Here is an 11,881-nt window from a genome sequence, read left to right on the forward strand (position 1 = left end):
CGCTCAGCCAGTGAGCGGGAGCCGGTCTGTATGTGGGATCCGAACCCTCGGCGGGAGCGCCGCCGCACTTCCAAAGCGGCGCACCACAGCAGTGCGCCACCGGGCCGGCCCAATTCATCAAGTTTTCTGAATGTAAAGATGAAATAGTTTTCTTGGGGGAATTTATTTATTTATTTATTTATTTATTTTTTAAGGATGACCGGTAAGGGGATCTTAACCCTTGACTTGGTGTTGTCAGCACCACGCTCACCTAGTGAGCCAACTGGCCATCCCTATATAGGGATCCGAACCCATGGCCTTGGTGTTAACAGCACCACACTCTCCCAAGTGAGCCATGGGCCGGCCCTCTTGGGGGAATTTAAATTTTTTTTATGATTGCTGAGGGTGTATGGAATGATAATTTTATCTGTGAAGCCACTCTAGAAGTCTAAATAGGGTTAAGAAACCAATAAAGGGTTGATGGTTGGATATTGTGCTTGTTCACTATAACCACATATTATGAGTTTATAAAGTTAATTTTAACCTAGTACTGTTAAATGTTCTTTTCCTTTTTAACTTTTAAGAATCCCCAGTCTGATCTTCAGGCCCAGGATAGATGTCATAGAATTGGTCAGACAAAGCCAGTTGTTGTATATCGTCTTGTTACAGCAAATACCATTGATCAGAAAATTGTGGAAAGAGCAGCTGCTAAAAGAAAACTGGAAAAGTTGATCATCCACAAAAGTAAATTGCATTTTATTGTAGCACGTTTTTGCTTTGTCTGTTGTGTGTTGTGAATTTTTGTTAGTGTTATTTTCTTTATAAAAGAAATTGGTGCAGCTTATTATGATGAGTTAAATAAGCAGTGGGTAATTTGGAGCTGTGAAAAGCCTAAACTAAGTTGGTGACCATAGACATGAAAGAAAGAATGTTAGTATCTGGATGAGGAGCAGAGGAGAAGAGAAATGGGTTATGGATAATTTTAAGGCATAGTATCCTTCACTCTGTCATAGTGAATTTGGTATTCCTAATAAGAGAATTGCCTGCCAAAAGTTTTAATAAAACTTCTAAACCTCTTTTTGCAAGTTTGATATATTAAATATTATAATATTAACAATATTTTGAAGTAGTGCTATAAAAAAATCTATTTACTTTGTTGAATCCATCATTTCACAAAGTACTTGACTTCAGAATGCCCTTTTCAAAGTTTGGGACTCAGTGTTTTAAAAATACAGTATTTCTTAATGTGGAGAAGATTCTGAGGACAAGGGGATTTGAAGTGGGTGTTCTATTCCCTGAGATTCCTTGGAGAAGTTCTACTTTTATTCATTCAGCATGAAGTTCTGTTTGGGTAAATGGCTTGATGGCTACCTGGAGAAAAGTTGAAAATCATCATCTGTGTAATAAGTTGGCAAGCCTATAGAAATGGGAGCATCATAATAATGTTGAAAGTCATTAACAATTAATTTTATGCTACTTTTCTGCTTATAGATACTTCAGGGTGTCAGATCTTGAGAGAAGAGTGGATTAGGTTTTAAACAAAATTAATTTGACTTGATGGGACATTCAGATTGTAGCTGGGAATTGTATTGGGGAAAAAAAGAGCTTGGTGTAAATTAAAAATTTTTCACCTGTGCTGCTTTAGGAATTTAAATGATGAAATAAATTATATTTTTCTTTAAATATTAAATGTAGTTTAAATTTAGTTTTTCTATATTTATAGTTTTTCTAAATTCTATTTTCAGTATTTTAAGAGATTAATTTCACACAGAAGAAAACTTTAAAGGATTTTTTAAAATGCAGACAGTTTTTTCTATATTTATAGTTTTTCTAAATTCTATTTTCAGTATTTTAAGAGATTAATTTCACAAGAAGAAAACTTTAAAGGATTTTTTAAAATGCAGACAGTTTTTTATTCAGATATAATATACATATAGCAAAAATGCACAGATCTTAAGTATACAGCTTGATTAATTTTGACAAATTGTGTACATTTATTTAACTATCATCCAGATCAAGATAATGAACATTCCATCACCCAAGAAATTATCTTCATGCACCCTTTTCAGTCATTTCCCATGTTCCCTTGACCCTCACTAGAAGGCAACCACTATTCTGATTTCTGTCAGATAGGTTAGTTTTTCATATGTATGCCTTTTTGTCTAGCTACTTTTGTTCAACATAATATTTTGAGATTCATCTGTGTTATTTGTATTAGGTTTTTTGTTTTGTTTATTTGGTGGCTGGCCAGTACAAGGATTGAACCCTGGACTTTGGTGTTATCAGCACCATGCTCTAGCAAAGATTTTTTGGGTTTTTTTGTTTTTTTAATTGCTGAGTAGTTTTTTTTATCCATTCTCCTATTGATGGAAATTTGATTTGTTTCCTGATTTTGGTTATTATGAATAAGCTGCTGTTGTACAAGTCTTTGTGGAGAAATGCATTTATTTGTCCTTGGTCTTGGGAAGGGTCTATGTTTACTTATTGGAGACTACCAAACCTTTTCCCAAGTAGACATATGATTAACACTACCACCAGCAAAGTCTGAGTTTCTTTCTTACCGACATTTGTTTTTTTCTGTGCTTTTTAATGTAAGCTGCTCTGATTCATTTGTAACATATCATATTTTGTATTTTTTTACTTTGGTGGCTGGCTGGTATGGGGTATTTTAGTTTTTAAAAGAATTTTAATGTTTTGAATTTCTTGAAATTTTTTTCTAGGTCATTTCAAAGGTGGTCAGTCTGGATTAAATCAATCTAAGAATTTCTTAGATCCTAAGGAATTAATGGAATTATTAAAATCTAGAGATTATGAAAGGTAAGATATTTTTGATATTTGAAAATATAATTTATAGTTTTTATTTATTCTTAAAGACTTGAATATTTTAAGTATTCAATATTTTGAATTGTTATCTATAGGGAAGTAAAAGGATCAAGAGAGAAGGTCATTAGCGATAAAGATCTAGAATTGTTGTTAGATCGAAGTGATCTCATTGGTAAGTATCTTATGCTTTTTTTTCATGGAAACTTTGAAACATACATATAACTAGAATAGTATAATGCTATTCAGTCAGTGACGGTAGTTTGCAACGTTTTACCAGTCTTGTTTTATTGTTTTAGTCTTAAAATCAAATCTCAAACATCATGACATTTTGCCCATAGCTGCTATGTTATTACATTTAAGAGAATTGGCACTAATACCTTCATTTAATGTCACTGATAACTTCATTTAATATCCAATCTATATTCAGATTTCCCCAGTTGTCTCAAATCTTTTTACAGTTAGAATTAGGATTCAAATTATATTTATTGTTTGTTTATTAATTACATTTATTGTGTTTCTCTTCTTCTATAGCAGCCTTCTTCTCCCTTTTGATTTTCCATGCCATTGGTTTCTTGAAGAAACTGGGTTATTTACCCTAGTAAATGCCCTACATTCTGGAATTGGCTGATTTTTTTTTTTCTTTTATTATCCTTTAACTTCTTCCTCCATCTATGTATTTTCTATAAACTAGGAAATAGCTCTATAGCATAGCTCTTCAGGCTTAATTAGATTGAAATTTCATCTTAGTCAAGAATATTAGTGCTTTGTTCTCAGATTTTACATCATACCAGGAGGCACATCATGTTGGGTTTCTTATTTTTTAGTGAACTAAGATTGATCAGCAGATTCAGGCAGATTTTTTTTTTTTTTGGGGGGAGAGCTGCTTATTAATAAACCACTTTACTGCGTGCCTTGATAGCTTCAACTTATTTTCAAATAGTTTATTTTAAATTGGGTTCTCTGTCTTATTGAATCGAGTGAATTATGAATTATGGATACAAATTCTTTATCAGATATGTTTTGCGAATATTTTTTTCCCAGTCCTTTCACTTTCTTAATTAGTGTCTTTTGAAGAACAAAAGTCTTAAATTTTGGTGAAGTCCAGTTTTATCATTTTTTCCCCTATCATTTCTATTATCTACTTTGAGTTAATTTTTGTGTGGAGTCTAAATTCTTTATTTTTTTGCATGTCAATATCCATTTGTTCTAGTACCATTTAATAAAAAGATTATACTTTCCCTATTGGATTGCCTTGTCATTTTTGTTGAAAATCAATTGATCATAAATGTAATGGTTTATTTTGGTAATCTTATTCTGTCCTGTTGATCTATATGTTAATCCTGTGCCACCATTACACTGACTTGATGACCATAGATAGCTTTTGGGATGTTTTGTTCTTTTTCAAGATTGTTTTAGATATTCTGTATTATTTGCATGTTTGTTTGATCTTTAACTTTCAAATAGTTTAGGAAAAAAATGAGAGAAAGAAAGAATTATGGCCATATCCTAAATATATTATCAAATAAAAGTTAATAGTATATAGGGGACTGGTTGTTTAGCTCACTTGGTTAGAACATGTTGCTGGTAACACCAAGGTCAGGGGTTTGGATCCCCTTACTGGCCAGCCACTAACAAAAAAAAAAAGCCAAAACCAAAACAAAAAAACAGTATGTAGGGTATACAAGGATAGTTTAACATATGAAAATATTAATGTAACCCACATTAATTGAGTAAAGGAAAACTAGATGATCACCTTGTTAGATACCATATAGGAGAATAAATGGCCAAGAACTAAGACAATTTTGAAAAACAGAAAGCTACACTGTATCAGCTATTAAGTCTTATTAAAAAGTCATAACAATCAGGACTGTTGAATTAGCACATGATAAGATAAATTGTCTAGTGGTACAATATGGTGAACCTTGAAAGACAACCAGACTTTCCTGAAAGGTTGATAAATGGCTGAAATGGCATTTCAGACCAGAGAGGGGAAATTCCTACTAATCAATACATGATGCTAGGGCAATTAGTAATCAACAAGGGAAAAACAAACTTAGATTCTCCTCACCTCACACTGTATTAAAACAAGTTTTAGGTAATTTAAGTATGTATTTAAAACATAAATAAATAACAAAATTTTAACTTAAAAATAGGAAATACATTTATGACTTTAGGATTGGGAAGTAATTGTTAAACAAGATACAAAACTCACATTGTATGAAAAGATTGATAGATTTTTAATACACTAATATTAAAGACTTCTGTATTGAAACAACAAACTGTAGCCCATAAACATGTACCATGAAAAAAAAATTAAATACTTTTAGGCTCAAAAAATATATTAACGGGAGCGCCGCCGCGCTTCTCAAGCGGCGCACTATCCAGTGCGCCACCGGGCCGGCCCTGATAGATTTTTAATACACTAATATTAAAGACTTCTGTATTGAAACAACAAACTATAGCCCATAAACATGTACAATGAAAAAAAAATTAAATACTTTTAGGCTCAAAAAATATATTAAAGACTTCTGTAAAACACCACGCCATGAACAGAAAAGAGACAAACCACAAACAACATTTGCAACACATAACAGAAAGTGTTTAGAATATGTAAATAACCCACCCCTACACAAGGATGATGTGTAAATTCATGAAGTGTTTCATTAAAAAAGAAAAAAAAACATGGACAACATAAGATTATGCTTTTACCTGGAGAGAAGGAAAGGTCCAATGAACATATCGAGATGCTTGAGGTTCCTTAGAAATCAGAGTAATGCAAATAAAAATCAGTAGAGATTTTATTCCATAGCTGTTATATTGATAAAAATTCAGGAGACTACATATTTGCAATGGTTTGGAATGTTTATAAAGGTAAATTTCTCATGATGTCTTGCTTCCCACCTTTTAAGCTAACCATGATTAAATTCCTTTCTAAGTATCTCTGAGAACATAATTCAAATTGATGTTCTGTTTATTTCTCTGTAACTTTTGAGTAAGAAACTGATGCTTTAGATTGTGTTTTCTCTAGAGACTGATTCTAGTTGTAATAAGAGGAGTGTACCGTATTTCTTTTGCTACTATTAACTCTTATTGATTAAGGAAGAGAGTGTCCCACATTTCTGAGGGTTTTAAATTTTGGACAGGTGACTCATTTCTCATAACATCATATTAGAAATTTCTTTTATGATTCCTTTCCAGATTTTTATACTTTTTAAAAATGTACCTGTTTTAATATTTTTCTCTTAGATCAAATGAATGCTTCGGGACCAAAAGAAAAGATGGGGATATTCAAGATACTTGAAAATTCTGAAGATTCCAGTCCTGAATGTTTGTTTTAAATTGGAGCTAAAGAATGGCGCTAAAAAGTTCTTGTTTACATCTAGTGATTATCTATATTGGTTTGGAACTCCAGATTGTCCACATTACTTTCTTGATTATATCAGTTTACATAATGTAACTAGTACTATCACATACTTAATAGATGGTAATTTTCTGAGTCTTATTAAGAACTAAGCATTCATATTACGTTTGGATTTTCAGGCTTTTTGGGGGGTGGGGGGCAGCTGGCTGGTACAGGGATCAAATCCTGGACTTGGTGTTATCGGCACCACACTCTACCAACTGAGCTAGCCGGCCAGCCCCTTTCAGTTAATTTTTGAGACCAGGTAGTACTCTTGGGTGCAGACTGATTTATACAGTCTTCCTGTGGAAGTTTAGTAAATGTCTTTTTCCCCCTCTTTCTTTTAGCAATACAGTTCGTGGGTTTTTGGTACTTCAGTTCTGGAGTAGGCTTTTGATGGGGGGAAATAGAAATTATGCTTTCTGTTGTTTAAATAAGAAATTGTTTGATTTTTGGAGTCTATTTCTATAAGATAGTTTGCCAAATAAATGGTTCATTACAAGATGATCTCATCAAATTATTTTTTTCAGGAAAGTAATAGCTCAGGTGAAATGACAGCCGAAGACTTGAGTGGCATTGGTATTCAACAATGTTGTGCTGACTCAGTTTCATTCATTAGTACTATAAGCATATGTCATATGAAGATTTCAATTGGATATTGGAGTAAAACAGAGAAGGCTCTAGAAGAAACTGTAGAGTCTTGAGAAAAGACCAGAATTTGGAAGTGGTAGTATGTCATGCAGAATAAAAATAGAACAAGAGAGGAGAGACCCTGAAAATTTACAGTTGGAGGGTAAATAGGATGAGAGAGAAGAAAATAGGACATAGGAGTATAAGTAAGGCAAAATCCATAATGGAGCAGAAAGGCTAAAAAGGAACAATTAAGCACTATGAAAGGATATCAGACAACAAGGAAGAGAAATCCAGAATATTACCTTGGGAGAGGGGAAGTGCTCCCTAAACCATACATTTCTGTGTGGTTGTTTATCTCATGGAGAAATGTTATTGTTGTTACCATGTATATTCAAATACAGATCAGATTATCTGTGCCTTAGGATAATGGAACTGGACTCAGAAGAAAAGTTAGTCTGAGAGAACATTTTGGTCAAGGAGAACAGACTACAAAGCAGGTTTTTAAGTGAAAATTTACCAGTCACAAGCATGCTGACTAGTCTTGCTTAAAATTCATGATTATAACCTTAGTAAGTTGCTAAATAGTTCTAAATTTTCTTAGTCTGTTCTCTTATGTTTTAAATGGCTATTTCATGGCTTCATCTATGTCCTTACATCTCTAATGCCTCTCACTTTGCCCCAGTTGCACTGAGAGAGAAAATGAAAAAATGAGAAATTTTAAAAGTTGTCACCACCACATCTTTAAACCTACCAGTACCTGTGCCCATGTATCCTTTTTTCCTGTTACTATGGATATATCGTTTGTCTTAGCTACTGTCAACTGAAAAGCCCTATTTCTTTCCTTTTATAGCAAAACTCCTTGAAAAAGATGTCTGTGTGCACTGATTTTAGTTTGTCCTCTTTCAGTTTTTTCCCGAGCCCATTTCAATCTGACTTTTATCGCTATCACTCCATTGGAGTTGTTCTTAGGGTCTTCAATGACTTCTGTGACCTCATTTTACTTGATTTGTCAGCTGCATTTCATGCAGTTGTTGACTTCACAAAACAGTTGGCTTCTAGAAAACACATTTGCCTAGTTTTCCTAACTACTTTACTGGTTTTCACAGTCTCCTTTGCTGTTTCTTATATCCCTGAGTCCTAAATATTGGAATGTTTCAAGCAGGGCTTGGGACTCCGTTGATGATCTTATCTCATTTCTTTGATACATACTATGCTGGTGACTCAAATTTACATCTTCAGCCAGAATATTTCACCTGAACTCCGAACTCAAACATCCAATTACCTACTGGACATTTTTACTTAGATGCCTGATAACTCAAATTATCCCAAATCTGAACTTTTGATCTTCTCTAACCCAAGTTTTCTTTTGCATTTTCTTATCAATATATGGCAACTCCTTTCTTCCAGTTATATATACTAAAAATCTTGGAGTCATTCGTGACTCCTCCCTTTTCCTCACTCTTAACATCTGATTCTAAAGGAAATCCTGTTGCTTGTATTTTCTAAATATGTTCATAATCCCACCACTTCTCAGTACTTTAACATGTTATAATGGTACCATATTTTTTTTTAGTTTAGATATATAGTATTCGCAATTTTAAATTGGATCAATATTTACCGTTGTTATAACTGTTTAAATATCCTCTACATAAGCCATGGAATATGCTATGATTGTATTTTCACTCTTGTAGAGCTTTTTCCCTCCTGAAGTTAATAGTTTTCTTTGTACCTGTCAGTAGTTTTTAAACTCTTCAGCAGTGTTAAGTCTCTCAGTATGTTTAAACAGATCAGATGATTCAGTAATGAACTCCCCTCCCCCAAGCATTTTTATTCTAGTCTGTACTATGGAACAGATTTCGTTTGAAATCTCTCTTTACCATCCTCCTGGCTATTGGTATTGGCTATTTCTTGTTTTAGAACCACTGTTTACTGGATCTCATATCTTTCTTTTCCTTGGTTAATTCTCTCATTTTGGTGGAATATGTTATCCAATGTTGTCTTAAGAAAAGGATTCAAGGCAAATGTTTTTTTTTTTTTAAACTTGTGCATCTGACAGTGTTTTTGTGGTATGCTTACATTTGATGGATACTGTCACTTTGGGATTTTAGATTAGCAGTCATTTTCTCAGAATTTTGAAAATAACTTGTCATATAGCTTTTAGTATTATTGTAAAGAAATCTAATGCCATTTTGGTTTACAGGCCTTTGCAGGGGGGACCTGCATTTTGTTAATGTTACCATCTAATGTATCTTTGTCTTCTGGTATTGTGAAATATCACAGTGATATGCCCTTGGTGTGGATCTTTTTTTTTGTTTGCTTTACTCTGTTGTAAAAGTGTAGTCTGATAACCCATGTCTTTTGGTGTGGATCTTTTTTTTTGTTTGCTTTACTCTGTTGTAAAAGTGTAGTCTGATAACCCATCCCCAGTTCTTGGGAATTTTCTTGAGTGATTACTTTGAGGATTTTCTCTTCTAATTGTGTGATATCTCTGTCTAGAACTTCTTTCAAGTTTTTTTTTTTTCCCTTCTGCGTAATTATTTCTTTTAAGTGATTCTTGCATTTATTTAGTCTGCTTTTATTTTGGATCCTCCTTTAAATGTCTTGAGGGCTGGCCGGTTAGCTCACTTGGTTAGAGCATGATGCTGATAACAGGAAGGTCAAGGGTTCGATCCCTGTATGCCAGCTGCAAAAAAACCCCAAAAAACCATTAGTTCACCAACTGTTCCTCATATTTAAGAGCGAGGAACTAAAATGCTAGAAGGAATCTCTAAGTTCTGTGCATGGGGTTTGTCAATAGGTGGAGGGATATTACTACAGTGTGATTTGATTAGGCTATTTATTTGAGGATCCCCCAATTGTCAGTCTTTGTAGGTCTTTTCTGAGAGAAATCCTCCAAAATCTTGTCCTTTGTGGAATATGCTTTGCTAGTTTTCTTTGTGGGCATGGAGGAAGGAAAGGGAGTTGGAGATTTTACTATTCAGAATGTAGATTTCCTTAGTTTTTAGTAAGGTAACTGCAACTTCGGCTATATCTGGATTCCCTAATTCCAGAGCCCCTCTTGATTCACCCTATGTAGGGAGTTAACCCTTCAGTTTTATTCCAACATGTGAGAGTGGTAACCACTTTGTAGGGAGGTTAGGTCTTGGGGTTTAAGTGCTTCTTATAACCAATTCTCCTGGGTTCTTTTAGTGACAGCTATATCCAGAATTGAGACTTTCATTTCTCTAGTCTGTTGAGATGATTACTTGTCACACATTTATTTTTCAGTTTCCAAAATCTTGTGTTGTCATCTCTTCTGTTCTGCTGTTCCGGGGGCGTTAGTGCTGCTTTCATCCTTTTAGTGTCATTTTAGTTTCCAGATTTTAGAAGGGGCAGAGGAGAACAGATGTTCTCATTCCATGATAATGAGACAATTGCTCTGTCTTACATAAAAGATTATTTTCAAACTAGGCCTTGTCTTTCATAACCTGATAAAACAGTGAAAAATACCTTATTAGCTTTATTTGTTTAGTGAGTCATTCTTGCATATTATCAGACAGTTCTTGAATGTGTTGAGAGGTATGGTGAAAGTGGTACATTTACAAGCAAGCATATGTGATGGAATCTTTCACTAATGTCTTAGCAGTTATATGTGGTATTTTTAGTTCAGTGATTTGAAGGAGGCTGCAAAGCACTAGTATTTATTAGCCAGTGCATCTCCACAAATAACACACTGTAATTTTTAATACTTCACTATCAATTATGGTTATAGAAATCCAACCCAAGGAATCATACTTAGGAGTAAAATTTAAAGGTTTCATTTGGTTTTGTTTCCTTGGAATCACTTATTGTCATCACTTGGTTTGCTACTGCTGCTGCATTCAGAGAAGATAGAACCTCTTGGCAAAATCTAGTGAAGCTTGTCTCTGTTAACACATACTTTACATCCCTAACGTGGCTAATAATGTTAAAGTCTAAATTAAACAGGTTTGTTTAAAAATTAAGACGACTTTAAGAATGAAATATGAAAACGTTTATATTTTATTTTATAGATTTTTTTGCTTACAGTTGTCAAACTAAGCTTAACATACTACATGTTGTAATGTAGTCCAGTTCATGACTGGGACACGTGTTTGACAACACTGCCAAGCTAATGGCAGTCAGACAGTGAAAATGCTTTCTCTTTAGTTATTATTTGGTACCAACATAATTTGAAAATATAACCGCTTAATTATAATACCTGTTCTTGATTATAAGGGCTTGATCAACTGCATGATCTAGAATATGCTTACAAATTTATTCATATTTGATTGAAATGAATATACGCTTACACCTCAGATTCCTGAGCTGTTTCCACATATTCCAGTTTGAGAAACCCAAGCTTAACAGATGTATTAACTTATTCATAATTTTAAGTTAATACACATTCTTCCTTTTACAAATCTTTTGTCTCTAGTGCAATGAATCTGTGGATCAGCCCCCAAGTCATGTCTCTGGGTCTGTTTGTTTCTTCCTGAGTTTTATTACTTTAAATTCCTCTGTATCCTTACTGTCTTACTTATACTACCTAGAAAGGTCTTCTTTGGCAGTGGTGGCATTATGTAAGCTGTTCCTCTTTTCTAAGGTATTTTAGAACATGTATGAAGGAATGCATACCTGGCTTGCTTTATGCTGTGTACTCTCTACAACCCCCTACCTACTTAAGGTAGTCAAATAAAGGTTTCTTTTCTTTGCTTTAAAAAATTATTTAGGGCCGGCCCAGTGGTGCACTGGAGAGTGTGCCGCTTGGGAGCGCAGTGGCGCTTCTGCCGAGGGTTCGGATCCCATGTGGAGACCGGTTCCCACTCATTGGCTGAGTGCGGTGCGGGTGCGACACCGAGGGTTGCGATCCCATTACCGATCAGTAAAAAAGACAAAAAGGGAAAAAAACAAAAAATTTAAAGAAATGATTTTTTTTTTTTTGTCTTTTGTCTTTTTCCATGTCCGGCAACGGATCGCAACCCTCAGTGTTGCCCCCGTACCGGACCGGGGACCGGCAACGGGATTGCAACCCTCGGCGTTGCTCCC

At 34.3% G+C, this 11,881-nt stretch overlaps 1 protein-coding gene across 4 annotated transcripts in view; it reads left to right on the forward strand.

Moving 5' to 3' along the window:
* HELLS (helicase, lymphoid-specific) overlaps nt 1-6,706 on the forward strand; it is a 41,366-nt gene extending 34,660 nt beyond the window's left edge. For all 4 annotated transcript variants that reach the window (XM_008581488.1, XM_008581490.1, XM_008581489.1 and 1 more), the window contains 4 exons: nt 564-723; nt 2,700-2,796; nt 2,898-2,974; nt 6,049-6,706. In XM_008581488.1, coding sequence (XP_008579710.1) covers nt 564-723; nt 2,700-2,796; nt 2,898-2,974; nt 6,049-6,140 — 426 coding nt within the window. In that variant the 3' untranslated portion in view covers nt 6,141-6,706. The remainder of the gene's footprint in view (nt 1-563; nt 724-2,699; nt 2,797-2,897; nt 2,975-6,048) is intronic.
* The last annotated feature ends 5,175 nt before the right edge of the window (nt 6,707-11,881 follow it).

This window comes from Galeopterus variegatus, unplaced genomic scaffold (assembly GCF_000696425.1).
Source record: "Galeopterus variegatus unplaced genomic scaffold, G_variegatus-3.0.2 Scaffold2368, whole genome shotgun sequence".
NCBI classification, from domain to species: domain Eukaryota; kingdom Metazoa; phylum Chordata; class Mammalia; order Dermoptera; family Cynocephalidae; genus Galeopterus; species Galeopterus variegatus.